The 17,845-nt window shown below is 44.1% G+C and overlaps 2 protein-coding genes across 5 annotated transcripts in view; both read left to right on the top strand.

Annotated features, from left to right (window-relative positions):
• The window catches only part of vtd (RAD21 cohesin complex component verthandi), a 270,142-nt gene that overhangs the window by 125,905 nt on the left and 126,392 nt on the right, over window positions 1-17,845 (top strand). Inside the window, exon 8 of one of the 4 annotated variants that reach the window (XM_070285353.1) lies at window positions 1,204-1,407. The exons of 2 other annotated variants lie outside the window; for them this stretch is intronic. In XM_070285353.1, the coding sequence (XP_070141454.1) occupies window positions 1,204-1,263 (60 nt within the window). In that variant the 3' untranslated portion in view covers window positions 1,264-1,407. Of the gene's footprint in view, window positions 1-562; window positions 1,408-17,845 lie in introns of those variants that run through there. One more of the 4 variants, XM_041776396.2, reaches the window with a different exon arrangement.
• Window positions 2,824-4,071, top strand: LOC138928350 (uncharacterized). Its single transcript, XM_070285372.1, has 2 exons — window positions 2,824-3,001; window positions 3,060-4,071. Exons 1-2 carry the CDS (start codon window positions 2,907-2,909, stop codon window positions 4,069-4,071), a joined length of 1,107 nt encoding a protein of 368 aa, XP_070141473.1. The 5' UTR covers window positions 2,824-2,906.

Below are 17,845 nucleotides of genomic sequence, written 5' to 3'. Positions count from 1 at the left end.
AAAATAAAAAGCCAGAATTCCCGCTGCCCGCTGTTTGTAAATTTTTCTAGCAAATGGCATTCAGAAAAAGCCAGATTTTACGGGAAAAAAGCGACTCTGGCAACAGTGAACATTAGCAGCCTTCAGAGATAACTCAGGATTAGCCAGAATTCGTTCCTATTATTTGGGTCATGTATTATTGCTGAATGAGATTTCTACTCGGTCTCAGAGTTTCATTCTGTAATCTAATATATTACTGTTAATTTATCTTAGCTTTCAAATTCAGAAATAATAATATTAGTATCGCCAGTTCCGTGAATCTCTGTAACTCGTCTATGCCTGCGGATGAGACGGAGGCCGGAGTAAAGATTACAAATAGAGATTACGAACAGAACTTCTAACTACTTCTACTGACTGCGGTTGACACCTTGGTGAGTGCTACTAAAAAATGTATGCTTATCTCAACCAAGGTATTTTTTTTTATTTTTAAAAAGTTTGAAAGAGTATTATAAATAATACAGTTGTAATTACTTAATAAGTCTTAATGGTTAATAATGTTATAATAATTGAATTTCTTTTTCAGGCCGCTCAAAAGTTTTACTCGCTTCTGGTTCTAAAAAAATTTAAAGTACTTCACATTACTCAACCTGCTCCCTATGCAGATATAACAATTACACGAGGACAAACCTTTGAAAATCCAAAAATTTAATTCGAACCATCAGGAAAAACGCATCTGTTTTACTTATTTGTATTACATATTTTAAATTATAAAAATGTAACGTTTTTTATATTCTATAAAAAGTATCCAAAACCAATTAAAATTAAAAATATGGTTATATACTCAAGGGGTTAGACCACAAAGATATGTAATGAAAAAGTTTAGTGTAATTTAATTTTTAACTATGTTAATAAATTGTGTATGACAAGCGCAGGAATACTGTCTTAAAAAACACAGGAGCTCACTATATTATACAAGAAAGAATAGAATAATACTTTTAGGTCCGTATTTTAACGACCAGGAATGGCTACTTTAACTTTAACAATAGCTCTAGTTAATATTAAAAATTATAACATATAGGTAAATTAATTATAATATAAGATAAAACTATGTATTAAATATTTTTTCATGAATAATTCAGACGAAATGTAAAATATTTTAATTTATTTAATGTTGGTATCGAGGTCTAACCCTGTATTTTTGGTTTTGAACGTAATAAATTTCAGAAAAAAGTTTTCAACGCTATACAAATGACGACATCTGCTACCTGGAAAAAAAGTTTATGAAGTGAACATAAACAATTTAAATAACTTAAGTCGTAATTATAAAATAAAATTTGTAGAAAACAAATAAATCTAATAAGAAAAAATTATATAAATACATACTACATAAAAAAAATAAAAAGTACCTTTCAAGCGGTTTTCAGCGGAGGTTGATTAAAATTGTTGCATTTGGGCGGTAATCGATAGCCGCCGGCGAAACAAATATCGTCTGGGATGCTCACCAAAGATAGGTTGGCAGGTCCAGGAAGAGGGGAAGTGGATCGCACCTAGAGCGTCTCATACGGTCCACACCGAAGGGGAAGGTGGGAGGTATGTGTCAATCGCGGGAGCTACACCCACACCAAGGCACCAAAGAGTACTGGCCTTGGAAGCGGTTCTCGACCCCGTGTGAGAGAGGCGAGAAAAGTGGGTAAAGGAATTGGTGGGAACCGAGCCTATATAGGGCAAGGTGACCGCTAATGGCGGCCAGTAAGAGAAAAACGGAGCCGGAATAAAAATCTAGAAATCTAAAAACCTAAAAACCAGAAAACTTGAAAACCGAAATAAAACCCGCAAAGATCGGAAAAAATCCAAAAAAGTATTTTACGGGAAAGTAAGAAAATATATATTTTGGACGGGAGTGCGGAAGAAAAAAACAAACCACTAGGAGGAGACTAAACGGAAGGCAACCGGAGCCAGCCGGAAAGCCACGGAGCGACCAGGAGCCGGTCGCCAGGCAACCACAAGAAAGAAGGGAAACAGCTGGGCAGGAAAAAAGTGAGTCCGTTCCAAATGGAACAAAAATTATATATTATATAATTATATATATTATATATATTATATATTATATATTATATGTACTGAAAAGGAGAAATAAAGTTTGTTAATTAGTTGTATGGCGAAATTAATATGTATGTTTATATAGGCGATTAAAAATGTTTATAATGATGAGCTGCTAAGCGTTTTCGATTGGGGGGGGAAAAGGATAACCCGTCAGTAGCCAGGAGTAGGCCGGCGAATTCCGCCTGCCAAGGGGAGATCCGCCGAGAATGAGATTCCGGGTCTCTGGAAGGGAGGGGCGTCCAGGGCGATTCCAGCCGAGCCCAAGCCTACGTTCCGAGAGAGAGAAAGAGAGAGAGGAATTAGTCCCGCAGTAATTGTTGTATAAAAAAATGTAGATTGTTTACCTTTCTTGTCGGTCTTTGTTTTTCGGTATTTATATTTTTTTTTGCGGATTCCAGATCAGCTGGGGTTTATGGTGCGACCTACGGGCGAATGAGGAGAAATCCCTCCTGAGAGGAGACTGGCTAGCCGGCCTTGCCCCATCGAGAAAACGACAGGTCGTAACATAATGGCGCCCAAATATCAAATAGGTAGCGAGGTGGCGAGCGTTCTTCCGAAAAGGACAATCGCACCCGCACCCGCAATATAAAATAAAATAAATAAATAATTAGTTCGTATAATAATTAATGTACTAGGTATTAAGTAGAAATCCTGTCTAATTTTAACTCAAGTGACCAGGGCATTAATAATATGTATGTTATACTTGTAGCACTGGGCTAATTTTGTCAAAATAAATATAAATATAAATGCTGTTGATGTAAAAACAAAAACAATATCTTCCAGCCGAGGGCTGAAATCCAGGTGGTCCGGCTGTCAAGGTTGAAATGCGATGCGATGGCTTATGTCGGTGGTTCCGAATGCCGTGCATAATAGCTCGCCGCAGGAAAACCTGGGCTGCTGGAAGAGAAAAAATCACAAAGTAATTGTCCAAATAATAAGTTTTGTTTGTAGTTAAACTCACCTAAGAATGGGAATAGGGACGGCACTAGCGGCGAAAAACGTCAGCTAGGAGGCTCCCTATCGTTGCCTGGTGGACGTGGGAGGATCTCCAAACAGAGGATGAAGTATGCAATAGGCTCCTGCCGGGTGGCCCATGGCCAAGGCGCAGTAGGGGGTGTAGTAGGCGGTGCAGCAGGGGACAGCTGGAAGTTGTCTCCCCCACGCCGCGGAATTCCAAGTGAGATCGCATCATCGGTGAATGCCGCGGTGGCCCAGGCGTACGAGACACACCGGGCGGCGGCGTCGGATAACTTCAGCCGGACGCTGCAGGAGGAAATTCGAAATGGGTTCCTGGAGATGATGACAATGATCATCCAGGTGATCCAGCCGTTAAAGGAAACGGCAGTCGCAGTCCGGACGCTGCAGCAGCAAGCGGGCCATGCTGACGTCGAAGCCGATGGCGGATACGGACCTAGACCCAGACGCCAGGAGGCGGGAGCCGCCACGGGAGCGTATCCAAAATCCAAGCGGGAGGAGGAGAATCCGAAAATATCACCACCGAAACCTCCGAGGCGACACAGCGGCCACGCGGACTGGGACGTCGGCGCCGGATGGTTTCCAGGCGGGCAGCAGCAGACAACCGGCGGACAGCGATCCAGATGTCAGACGGCGGACGACGCCAGAAGAAACAGCGCCGAGGGCCTTTGGGGTCCTGAAAGAAGAGAGGGGGCGGTGAGAGGTGTGCGAATCGAAAAGTGGGAGATCGTCGACGGCGACCCGAACAAGCTCGCCGTAGAAGACTTCGTTTTCAGGGTGGAGTACCTACAACGGCAGTCTCGGTGTTCCTGGGACCAGGTGCTGGGTAGCTTCTACCAGCTGATGCGAGACCAGGCCGCCGAATGGTATTGGCAGCAAGTAAAGGAGAATCCACCGCAGACCTGGGACGACCTAAAGGAGAGCCTGGTGGCCAGATTCAGTGGCATAGGCGGCGAGTTCGAGAGGCGGCGAATCTGTGGAGGAGTATTTCCGAGCGATGCGGCGGCTGGGTAACCGACTGATGGCACCCATTCCGGAGTCAGAGATGATCCGAATTGTCAAAAAGGGACTTACCGCCGAGATTGCGAGATTCGTGTATGCCCTTAGGGTATACAGCGTGGAGCATCTGCGTGAGGAGTGCCTGGAGGTGGAAGAGGCCTTCATGAAGCGGGAGGTCAGACCCACCTATCGCGGGCCGTCCAAGTTCCAGCCAAGCGGACGTCAGGTTGAAGAGGTGGCGGTCGACGGACCCGAGGTCGAGGCGGGAATGGAGGATCCGGTCGTCGAGGAGGTTGCCAGGCCAAGATTGACCTGCTGGAACTGCGGCCAGACCGACCACGGTTTCCGCGTTTGCCCGTCGCCAGAGCGGAAGATTTTCTGCTACCGTTGCGGGAAACCGGAGGTGGTCACTCCAAACTGCCCGGTGTGCGCGGGAAACGCGAGGACGAGCGTAGGGAAGGTGGGAGACCCGCGCTCGAGATTCAGGCCCGCAACTAAATGATCCGCGGACCCCAACCATAAGTTAACCTACGAATAAAGATTTAGCCGTTAGGAAAAACAATATTATAACCAATTTATACCATATTTAGCAATCACCAGCTAGATGGGATGCGAACCGTCCGCCGGAGGCTCCTGAAGGGGCCCATCCACAGTAGAACATGTTGGCCGAGCCGCTCGTCGAGCAAAAATTTCATTTCCCACCAACTAGTGTCAGCATGCTTCCAAACATCATTTGCTGGGAAATCTTTGAGAAGTGAACATGGCAACGGACGACGCATATGAACCAAATAAGATAATAAAATAATTTAAACGCCATTTGACAGCAAATTGTTGTAAAATTTACATATTTATTGGAAAATGTGCCACTCCCACTTATTCCCTTTTTTATAGGGTATCAAAGTGAAAAATTAGTTTTTATACCCTTGCAGGGTATTATAATTTCAGTCAGAAGTTTGCAACGCAGTGAAGGAGACGTTTCAGACCCTATAAAGTATATATATTCTTGATCAGCATCAACAGCCGAGTCGATCTAGCCATGTCCGTCTGTCCGTCTGTCCGTTTCTACGCAAACTAGTCCCTCAGTTTTAAAGCTATCTGAATGAAACTTTGCACATAGTCTTCTATATACTCTCACTGCTATATATGTCGGAACGGGCCGGATCGGACGACTATATCATATAGCTGCCATACAAATGTTCGATAAATTTTTAGAAAAAAAAATTATAACTTGGCTGTTTTCCAACATTTTTGCACCATTTCTTAGATATGGCTATTTTATATTATTTCACAATTTCGATAAAAATTTCATGAAAATCGGACGACTATATCTTATAGCTGCCATAGGAACGATCCGGAAATTAATAGGAAAAAAATTATAACTTCGTTGTTTTTCAACGTATTTTCATATACTCTGGGATATAAGCTTATTTTATTATTCTAGAATTTTGGTATAAATTTCATAAAAATCGGACAACTATATCATATAGCTGCCATAGAAAAGAATGCAAAACTAACTGTCAAACTGTAAACATAATAAGTATAGGTAAAATGTAATGAAATAATATCTGCAAGGGTATACAAACTTCGGCGTGCCGAAGTTAGCTTCCTTTCTTGTTTTTCAGTGAAAACAATTTTTAAAAAATATTTTTTATTTAAGTTTTTTTCTTTATTTTTATGTATTTGCTCAAATAAAAATAATTTAAAAAAAGCTAAAAAAAATAATATATTTTTTGTGCTCATATCTTCTACAAAAAAAAAAATCAAAAAATTGATTTTACTGCAGATTCTGAATCCATGTGACGACAGCGCCACTGTAATTGCACTTTTGACAATTAATGTTTGCTTCGAAAAAAAAAGAAAGAGGAAGCGCAAAAACGGAAACACAATATGTGGATGAAAAAGTGGTGGCCTTGCATGAGGATCTCATCTATACCCTTTTTAGGGTATAGCCGCTGATCCTTGCTTAGCTCCCTGAACATTGTAGCCCACCCTTCAGCATAAATGTCAGCTTCGTCCCTTGGTTTCTTGGCGTTCATGTTGTCCAAATGAGCTACTGCCTTCTGCAGGAACTCCGATCCTTTTTGTGTGCCACAAAGATTGCTCATTTTGCAAGCAATAAATAAATTCTTACATAAATTGTTTTGACATTTTACAGCTCCGGTACTACGTGTTGTCGCTACAAACTTTTGCTTCAAGTGATGTTCGTGCCAACGTTGCCATCCATTGTCGAGCATGTTGTTGCGAACACTAGCTAGATAGAATGCGATCCCCGAGTCTCTGCCGAGGTACTCATCCAGGGCAAGCGAGTGGCCGGTTTACTGGACACAGGTGCGTCCGTCAACGTCCTCGGGAGAGGCAGCCGTGAGTTGCTGGAGGAGATGGGCGTGTGGATGGAGAAGTACGGGTCCATAGTGAAGACTGCTGCTGGAGAAGATAGGTCAATCATCGGACGAGTACATGTGCCGGTACAGTTTAAGAGAGTGGAGAAGGTGCTCACCTTCTACGTGTGCCCGTATTTGGAGCAGGCCATATCTCGGGATCGACTTTTGGAGGCCATTCGCATTGGCACCGGCAGTTCTCGGAGAGATGCCAGCACAAAATCATGAGGCAAGCGTTTCGGAACTCTCTGTCGCCAGCGATGCAGAAGATCGTGTCGGCTGAGGTCGATAAGATGTTGGAACTGGGTGTGATCGAGGTAAGCGAGAGTCCGTGGAGTAACCGCACGACGGGGGTGCGAAGGCCGGACAAGAACCGGTTGTCTGGACGCGCGGAAGCTGAACCAGTTGACCGTGAAGGACGCGTACCCATCGAGGGAATCCAGAGCTCGCTGGGTTGAGCCCCGATTTCCAAAAAGGTCTCAACATTAAGGTTACGTAACCGGTTAGCGGCGAAAAGACTCAACGGCCCATCTGCCATTGGCCCTTTTTTTATTCTCTCTCGGTTGAAGCGGAGAGAGCGGGCTCGTTGTCTGAAGTGTGACCGGTTTCTTCGCGGAAAGTTCTCGCTGTTAATTTGTACATTTCGCGTGGCGTCAGTTGGTTGTTTGCACAATTTCTTCATTTTTGACAACAAACATTTAAAAATGTAAGTGATTAAATTAAATTAAATTAAATGATTAAAATAAATAACAAATGAAACAAAAAGAAAAAAAAACATTTAACACAAACTTAAGTTTATTTCTTCATTAATTTGTGTTTAAATTGTTTGTAGAATGTGTTTTTAATTTTTCGTAAAAATACGAGTGCTTCATCCCTCTCTCTCTCAGGCACTCTTTTCGACTCAGAAGCGAGCGAGTAGTTTCTTTGCCGCTTCGTTTCCCGAAAGCTTTGTCTTTGCGATCTCCCGTTACAGTTAACCGGAATCGCAAACAAAGCAAAGAAGCGAGAACATCTGCGACCCTTTTCAGGCTATTTGGTTGTTTCTCTCTCCGAAAGAATTCGAATGATCAAAACGGTTGACCGTTTTGTGCGAGCACTGAGGGAATCCTATCCAGGATAGAGCAGACCCATTTCATCTCGAGTGTCGACCTGATATTCGCCTTCTGGCGGGTGGAACTGGACCCAGAGAGCCGCCCGTACACGGCATTTACGGTGGCGGGAAGGCCACTGTACCAATTTGCGATGATGCCGTTCGGGCTGTGCAACGCGGCGCAGAGGCTTTGCCGGCTCATGGACCAGGTGATTCCCGAGGTCGAATGTGTTCGTCCACCTAGACGATCTGCTGATCATCACGCCGGACTTCGACACGCACATGAAGTACCTCGGTTTGGTGGCGGAATGTCTGAGAAAGGCAAATTTTACCATAGGGCTAAAAAGTCAAAGTTTTGCTTCAAGACGCTGAAGTACCTGGGGTTCATCATCGGCGGAGGGACACTCCGAATGGATCCGGAATGGATCGTCACGATCCAAAAAATTCCCGAGCCGAAATCGGTGAAGGAACTGTGGAGCTTTTTGGGCACAGCGGGGTGGTATCGTCGGTTCATCAAGGACTTCGCAGCCATGGCGACACCGCTCACGGACGCCCTAAGGAAAGGACGAACCACGCGGTTAGTGCTGGGCGAAGAGGCCAAGAGCGCGATACAGGCGCTGAAGAACGCACCGGCCCCGGTGTTGGTCCACGCTGATTTTAAACGGCCGTTTTATGTCCAGTGCGACGCGTCACATCTTGGGGTAGGAGCAGTCCTATTCCAATATGATGAGGACAAAAACGAGCGTCCGATAGCCTTCTTCTCTTCAAAACTGAACAAACACCAGATAAATTATTTGGTGACAGAGAAGGAGTGCTTGGCAGCAGTACTTGCCATAGAAAGATTCCGGTCATATGTGGAACTGATGACGTTCACAGTAATCACCGACCATGCGAGTCTGAAGTGGTTGATGACCATGAAGGACCTCAGCGGACGCCTGGCACGATGGTCCCTCAGGCTGCAAGGCTTCGCTTTCGAGATTTCGCACCGGAAGGGAGCCGACAACGTGGTGGCCGATACGCTGTCCAGATGCGTGGAGGAGCTGAAGCTGGATGCCGACGACACCCTGGGACTTGCCACGACGGAGTTCCAATCTGCGGAATATAAAGAGATTCGAGATGAGATAAAGGAAAACCAGGCTCGCCTACCGGACGTTCGCGTGGAAGGCGACCTCATCTTTAAATGCCTCAGATTTTGGAGATTGGAAGATGAAGTCGAGGGTGGGCCGTGGAAACTATGGATTCCGGCATCGCTGACAGCCGGGATGATCGCGACGGCTCACGAGGAACCGACGTCGGGACACGGAGGAGTAAAGAAGACCCGACAGTAACTCCAGTATTACTGGCCAGGGAAGACGACGCAAGTTCGAGACTTCGTGGGACAATGCATTCAGTGCAAGGAGGCGAAGGCCCCGAATTATCGCACGCAGGTCGGGATAGGGCAGGAAGTGGTGACGGAAAGGCCATTCCGGAAACTATATATAGATTTCCTGGGCAAATATCCACGGTCGAAGCAAGGGAAAGCCTGGATATTTGTGGGCGTGGATCACTTCTCAAAGTTCACATTCCTAAAAGCAATGATGGAAGCCACAGCCACCAGCGTCGTCGAGTTCCTGGTGCACGAAGTATTCTTCAAGTTCGGCGTGCCGGAATTGATACACTCCGACAATGGTAAGCAGTTCGTCTCGAAGGCGTTCCAAGACATGATGGAGGCATATGGGGTACAACATATGCGGACGGCGGTGTATTCCCCGCAGAGTAACGCTGCAGAGAGGGTCAACCGGACGGTGCTGGCCGCGATTCGGACGTATCTCGAGGAAGACCATCGGACTGGGACGCATTTCTGCCGGAGATCGAGGTCGCGATCCGGAATGCAGTGCACGAGGAGACGGGCGTGACTCCCTTCTTTGCAGTGTTCGGGCAGTACAATTTGGCCAGGAAGCTGCAATCAATGACGGACCACGAAGTGGCCACCTTAAACTGCCAGGACAAGCGGAACATTATACGCGAACGTATCAAGCTACACCTGCATCAGGCGTACGAGCGGAGCAGCCGGCAGTATAACAAGCGCGCACGGGAGTTTAACGTGAAACCAGACCAGGAAGTCTTCCGTCGGAATTTCAACCTGAGCGTTTTCTGGAAGAATTACAACGCCAAGTTCGCCCGGAAATTCGTCAGGTGCCGAGTCGTGAAGCCCTTAGGGCACAATATGTTCGAGCTGGAGGACCTGGCGGGGCAGCCTATTGGCATCTACCAAGCGAAAGACTTGCGGTTGTAAAGGGAAAACGACACGCTGACACGGTAGGTGGGACACCGCTGAACGGGTGGAGGATGATTGCGTTTTTTTGTTTGTTTACCTTTTCTTGCTGTGAGTTTTGGAATGCTCGCGAATATTAGCGTTCTCTGCGGGCGGTAATCGATAGCCGCTGGCGAAACAAATATCGTCTGGGATGCGCACCAAAGATATGTTGGCAGGTCCAGGAAGAGGGGAAGTGGATCGCACCTAGAGCGTCTCATACGGTCCACACCGAAGGGGAAGGTGGGAGGTATGTGTCGATCGCGGGAGCTACACCCACACCAAGGCACCAAAGAGTACTGGCCTTGGAAGCGGTTCTCGACCCCGTGTGAGAGAGGCGAGAAAAGTGGGTAAAGGAATTGGTGGGAACCGAGCCTATATAGGGCAAGGTGACCGCTAATGGCGGCCAGTAAGAGAAAAACGGAGCCGGAATAAAAATCTAGAAATCTAAAAACCTAAAAACCAGAAAACCTGAAAACCGAAATAAAACCCGCAAAGATCGGAAAAAATCCAAAAAAGTATTTTACGGGAAAGTAAGAAAATATAAACCACTAGGAGGAGACTAAACGGAAGGCAACCGGAGCCAGCCGGAAAGCCACGGAGCGACCAGGAGCCGGTCGCCAGGCAACCACAAGAAAGAAGGGAAACAGCTAGGCAGGAAAAAAGTGAGTCCGTTCCAAATGGAACAAAAATTATAATTTAAACATGGACACGTTCACAGGACCATAGCTGCCTCCTGGAGGCGAAAGTTCTGGGGGGGAGTAAAGAGAAAAAATCGGCCCCGATCCCAAAGTCAATCGGGTCCCAAATTCCGGACCTCCAAGGCCGAGGTGCCATCGTCTCAGCCGAGACAAAGAGACGGAAGCCCCGAAGAAACCCACGGCCAGGAAATAATTTATTTATTTAATTATTTATTGAACATTAGGCTAAATTATTTATTTATTTAATTCCACAATATTTATTTATTTATATAATTTATTCAGTCCATACTTATTCCCTATTTATTTATTTATTAAATTTAAATTAACGTGCCCGTGCTAGTTTATATTGTTTACTGGTTTGTCGGTGCAATGTGTATGTAAATATGCTAATTCACTTATTTGGCATTAGAGACATAAAATTTAAAAAGAAAAAAGCACGTAGAAATCAAATCTAAGGCACATAAATTACCAATATGTAAAAATAGACGTCCATGAGCACAAACAATTTCAGAAAAAATTAACCTCGACTAAATCGTAAACCAAAAAGGGATATTTATATGCGGCTGCGCTGCGAAAGCCGGTTGGTCGTGTAGGGGTATACTTGTTGAGAGAAAAATTCGAACGTCCCGTCTCAGTCCCTTCCCCTGATTGAAGCTCCAAGTAGGTAGGATGCAGTGCTGAAAAAAACGAGGGTACATTTAAATAATTGTTGACAGTCATATACGTTTATAAACGTACAAATTAATCGTGGTCATTCACCTTTGTTCCGGGTCTCTGGAAGGGAGGGGCGTCCAGGGCGATTCCAGCCAAGCACAAGCCTACGTTCCGAGAGAGAGAAAGAGAGAGAGGAATTAGTCCCGCAGTAATTGTTGTATAAAAAAATGTAGATTGTTTACCTTTCTTGTCGGTCTTTGTTTTTCGGTATTTATGTAAGATGGGTTTATAGCCCCGCTTAGTTGGTTTTTTATTATAGTATTTATTTTTATACCCTTGCAGGGTATTATAATTTCAGTCAGAAGTTTGCAACGCAGTGAAGGAGACGTTTCCGACCCTATAAAGTATATATATTCTTGACCAGCATCAACAGCCGAGTCGATCTAGCCATGTCCGTCTGTCCGTCCGTCTGTCCGTCTGTCCGTCCGTCTGTCCGTCTGTCCGTTTCTACGCAAACTAGTCCCTCAGTTTTAAAGTTATCTGAATATATATATATATATATATATAGTCTTCTATATACTCTCACTGCTATATATGTCGGAACGGGCCGGATCGGACGACTATATCATATAGCTGCCATACAAATGTTCGATACATTTTTAGAAAAAAAATTATAACTTGGCTGTTTTTCAAAATTTTATGAAAATCGAACGACTATATCTTATATACAATTATGAGCTTTTGGTATTATTTCAGAATTTTGGTATATTTTGGTATCATATAGCTGCCATAGAAGCAATCGGTAAATGTAGAGAAAATATAAAGCTGGGAATGTATAACTGTAACTGTCAAACTGTAAAAATAATAAGTATAGGTAAAATGTTATGAAACTCTCTTTAGTGTCTGTTTTCGGCATTATAATTTATGATATAAATATGAAAACCAATCTGCAAGTGTATACAAACTTCGGCGTGCCGAAGTTAGCTTCCTTTCTTGTTTTAAATTATATTTATTTTGATTATTGCAAGTTTTGCGTCTTTTCTGCTTTTTTAATTTTCAGCTTTTGTTATGGTTCTCTCTGCTGTCGTATCTGCAGAATTTTCAACCGAACTGCTTAACTCCACAAAACACAATGAGTATTTCTCTCCCTGTTCCTACTTAGCTGCCGTCAGTTCGAAGCTCTCCGCCTGCTTCGATCTGTCCCAGATAACCAATCATCCTCGTTGTCGTGCACATATCGCCACAGCTTCATGTAGTCACAACTGGTTGAAGTGTTAATTGGTCCTTCGAAATCTGCTGCCTTCCGAACTTCGTACCTGCCATTCCTCTTAACTTTTGCAACCTCGTACGGTCCCATGTACTCTCCAGCCAACTTCTTTCCAGCTACAAACTGTGTCCGTCGTATAGCGACTAAATCTCCAGCTTTATGATCGACTTCCGGTTTTCGCTTTTGTTCAAAGTTCCTCTTATACAATTCCTGTGCTCGTTGAATTTTTATCTTTGTATCTTTTCTTCGATTTTCCTGCTTCTTTTTCAAAATTCTGCGGTCCTCTATGGCCGACTTTTGGGACTCACGCATCTTCATGTAGGCCAACTCCTGGCAGCGGGCGAAGATCTCATCCTGGGTCGAGTTCTTCTGCAGCAGCTGGCGCTCCTTTCTAGCCAGCGACTTCTCCTTCTTGGTGCCATCAATCTGGGCTTTGCGCGACTCACGCAGCTTGTGGTTGCTGGCCAGATCTGATTTTAGGCTTGCTCTTCGCGGCGTCTCCGCCAAACACTCTTGGGTTGTTCCACCATTGCAGCGGGTCAGCTTCTTGATCACTGCCTCATAGCCAATGGTTCTTCTATTTCGATCCGTTGGCGGCTTCTTAAGCACCTTCTTCCGCATCTTGACTGGGACTTCTGCGACTGTATTCACGGCCTTGTAGTTCTTTATCAGCTGCGACACTTTATCATACTGATTTGACTTCTCACAAGCCTTCTCCTCTCCCGGAGATTGACGAAATGGGACGATTTCACCATCCGGAAAAATTCGCAGCTTTACTGGGACTTCTGCTACCAAATCCACTGCCGTATAATTCTTGATAAGCTGCGCCACTTCCTTAGCGTACTGCGGAGGAACATCTATTTCCTCATCTGTATTTATTATATAATAAATACTCATCTGGTTTGATTCCTCACAAGCCTGCTCCCCCAGCGGGGAAGAAAACCTGTATCCGTCGACCACCATCGAAAATTCGAACTTCGAGATGAAATCGAATCCCAGCAGCGCGTCTTACTCGATGTCCTCATCCTCAACTACAACAAACTTGTGTGGCGTCATCTCCTTATCTACTGCAACTTCAGCCAAAAAGTAGCCAACTGGACATGTGATCTTTTTTCCCAGCCCACGCAGCTTCGACGCAGATCTCACCAAAACGACATTCGGTATTTTCTTGAAGATATAATTACGCAAAATAGATACGTCGGCTCCTGTATCTACCAGACACTCCACTTCCACGTCGTTGATGGTCACCTTTTTCATGCGATTTGCACTCCGCACAACTTGAACGCCAGCAGCTGACCAAGGACAATCCCTTGACATGTGACCCTCTTTGTTGCAACTGAAGCATTTCACGGCAGCCTTGCAATCCTTGCGAAGATGATCTGCAGATCCACAATTGAAGCAGTGATTCGTTCTGTGGTTGAACTCGCGCTGCATCCTATTGTCCGGTGTCGACCTCTCATTGTTCGGCTTGAACGGCTTCTCGCCCACGCGTTCGTACACCTCATACTGCTCCTGTAGCTCTTTGTACGTTTTGCAACAGTAGAGAGAGTATCTAAAGTCACTCCTCATGCTTAGGCCGTCAACAACATAACGGATTACTGAACGTACATCGATGTTTCCAAGTGACGCAATCTTTTTCATCTGCAGTAGGTATACATGAAATGATTCGTCCTTGCGTTTCTTCCGAGTACGGAGCTGCTCATGGACATCAGCACTGCACACATATTGACGACTAAACTCTGTCTCCATCACCATACGCATTTCTGCATATTGATGAACAAACGTAGACTCCAAAAATAATTTTGCAGTGTTCACCATTTTCGCCCGAGCCTGGACATACATTTGTTTTATTTTCAGCCCGTAGGCTGCAGCGTTCTGCTCAAAATTGTCGAACCAGTACTTTACTGGAATGGATTCTCCGTCAAACTGTGGAATAATTTTCGCGAAGCTTTCCGCTGTAATCGAGCATCCTCTGTTCTGCTCCTCCGCTCCAAACTTTATGGCAAGCAGCTGCACAAGGTCTTTCAGCGTTTTTGTGTGTTCGTCGATCGAGCTGCTCTCAACTGCTATAGCTGTATCATTCCTTCCACTTGTTCCGACACGATTCTGCATGCTTCTTCTTGCAGCCTTTTGTTCTCCTCTTGATTCGGAAAGTTCATGCATGCTTTTAACTTCGTCATTTTCTTGTTCACCAGCTTTACCAAAGTTATCCATTCTGATACTTTTATCCGCTGCGACAGATCTAGTGTAATACGGCTTCACACTCATTCCCTTCCGCTATCCGCCTTTCAAACTTCTCAGGACTTGCAATTTAGGTTTGGACGAGCCCCCAAATGTAAGATGGGTTTATAGCCCCGCTTAGCTGGTTCTTTATTGTAGTATTTTTTTTTTAATTATATTTATTTTGATTATTGCAAGTTTTGCGTCTTTTCTGCCTTTTTAATTTTCAGCTTTCGTTATGGTTCTCTCTGCTGTCGTATCTGCTGAATTTTCAACCGAACTGCTGAACTCCACAAAACACAATGAGTGTTTCTCTCCCTGTTCCTACTTAGCTGCCGTCAGTTCGAAGCTCTGCGCCTGCTTCGATCACTTCCCATTTTACATTTATATTTTTTTTTTTGCTGATTCCAGATCAGCTGGGGTTTATGGTGCGACCTGCGGGCGAATGGGGGGAAATCCCTTCTGAGAGGAGACTGGCTAGCCGGCCTTGCCCCATCGAGAAAACAATTCAATTTTGGTCGTTTATGGGCATATCGTGAGTTGTACATTAAGGTGTGATATACATGTAAACGGTAAAAATGTAGGTATTATTTTGCGTTTTTTTTTTTTTTTAAATAGTCAAGCAACTGAAACTTTGGAGATATAATATATAACAAGGAAGGAAGCTAATTTAGGCACGCCGAAGTTTGTATACCCTTGCAGATTGGTTTTTATGTTTATATTATAGATTACATTACATTTTACCTATACTTATTATGTTTACAGTTTGACAGTTACAGTTTTACATTCCCAGCTTTACATATTGTATACATTTACCGATCGCTTCTATGACAGCTATAAGATATAGTTGTCCGATTTTTATGAAATTTATACCAAAATTCTAGAATAATAAAAAAAGCTTATAATTCAGATTAGATAAAAATACGTTGAAAAACAACGAAGCTATAATTTTATTCCTATTAATTTCCCGATCGTTCCTATGGCAGCTATATCATATAGTCGTCCGTTTTTCATAAAATTTTTACCACAATTCAGAAATAATATAAATATATCTAAAAAATTATGCAAAAATGTTTAGAAACAGCAAAGTTATAATTATTTTTCTAAAAATTTATCGAACTTTTGTATGGGGAAGCGCGTTTACAGTATCAGGTACCGAAATCGGATCATTAACTACTGCACCCGCATTGCCGTTCATATCCTAAGGAGATAATACGCATAAAAGGCTGCAGTATTTTGCAACTGCTGTCGTCTTCGCTCCTTCCCTACAAGTAGTTGTACACTTATATACATATATATATATAAATATATATATATATATATATATAAGTGTACAACTACTTCTTGGTAAGTTACATTGGTATCAGGTATAAATGCAGCCCTCGCATAACCCCTAAATCGTAACCTCATACCTGTTACCAACATAACAAGTGATCAATGTGATATATATATATATACTTCAGCATGTATATATATATCTCGATCTCCTGTGGATACCATCGTTAGAGGGATTAGCTTTTTCAAGCGTATAGTTTTTTCGAGTTTTAAAAGCTGAAGCTGAACCCCCTAAAAGAAATCGAAATGTAATGAGAACAATAATCGATCTTAATACATTTCAGATTTTAGAAACATACATCATATATATAACCATATAAGAAAATGTCGCGCACATCTTCTTTATCCCAGGAACAGCGCCGCCAAGCCGCACTTAGGCGAAATCGGGCTCAATACGCTTGAAATGCAACGCAAATTAGAGTTCGAAATGCCGAGCACAATGCCTTTGTCCGCTCAGTAAATTCGGAGGTTGCAGAGGAGACTCGCGCACGGAACACCATAGCACGCTCTCAGAGAAGGCGTAGTGAACGAGTTCGAGCGCGGGAACGATTGAATGAATGTCGACGACAGCAGTTGCAAAATACTGCAGCTCATGCACTTGCCAGGAGCAACTCCGAGGAGCGAAGACGACAGCAGTTGCAAAATACTGCAGCGCATGCACTGGCCAGAAGCAACTCCGAGGAGCGACGACGACAGCAGTTTCAAAATACTGCAGCTCATGCACTTGCCAGGAGCAATTCCGAGGAGCGAAGACGACGGCAGTTGCAAAATACTGCAGCGCATGCACTGGCCAGAAGCAACTCCGAGGAGCGACTACGACAGCAGTTGCAAAATACTGCAGCGCATGCACTTGACAGGATCAACTCAGAAGAGAGACGACGACAGCAGTTGCAAAATACTGCGGATCACGATACCTGGAGATCGCTCGAGGAAAATCGAAGACCAGAACGTGCACGGGATGCTGCAGCGCATGAACTCGTCAGGCAGAACTCGGAGGAGCAACGACGACAGCAGTTGCAAAATACCGCAGCGCATGCACTGGCCAGGAGCAACTCCGAGAAGCGACGACGACAGCAGTTGCAATATCCTGCAACGTATGCACTTGCCAATAGCAACTCCGAGGAGCGACGACGACAGCAGGTGCAAAACACTGCAGCGCATGCACTGGCCAGGAGTATCTCCGAGGAGCGACGACGACATCAGGTACAAAACACCCTCTCTCGCTCTAACCGGAGGGCACAAGAGGAAAATAGGAGGACCGAGCGAGCACGAGACGCCGAAGTCCACAGAATCACAAGGAACAACCCAATAACTCGAGCACGGGAACAACAAAGGAACACAATGCATCATCGGAACACTAGACTTCAAAGGAGACTTCGGGAGCAACAAATTCAGGAAATGGCTGAGGAACGGCTCCTCACATACAGGTCTATTTCCCAAAATCGCCAGGCCGAATCTGCAAGGCAGTCACAGCGAAATATCACTTCTAGAGCCGAAGGTTAATTCGGTGCAATACGGGCAACTTTTCAAAAATGTATTGTGGCGAAACGGCTTAAGTTTGCTCAATGAATAAAAAACCATATAATAACATAACATTTTAACAGTTTTTGATAAATTTTGTATTGAAAAATATTTAGAGGTAGAGGAGTTATGGGAAAGCCTCCAAAAAAAGTTGGTTTGCGGTGTACATCCTAACTGTTCACAGAATCATCCGATCTAAAAAATTTATACCTCATTTGTTGAAGGATAAGTATCCCGAGGTATTCACGAAGCGTTCTTATTTTTTAAATTTTTTCCCGATTTTTTAATCAAAATTTGAAGTCAAAACCCCTAATTTTGACTTAAAAAATT

The sequence above is a fragment of the Drosophila kikkawai genome, chromosome 3L (genome assembly GCF_030179895.1).
Source record: "Drosophila kikkawai strain 14028-0561.14 chromosome 3L, DkikHiC1v2, whole genome shotgun sequence".
NCBI classification, from domain to species: Eukaryota; Metazoa; Arthropoda; class Insecta; order Diptera; family Drosophilidae; genus Drosophila; species Drosophila kikkawai.
Note: the sequence above shows the minus strand (reverse complement) of the source record. Positions and strands in the feature narration are given on the sequence as shown.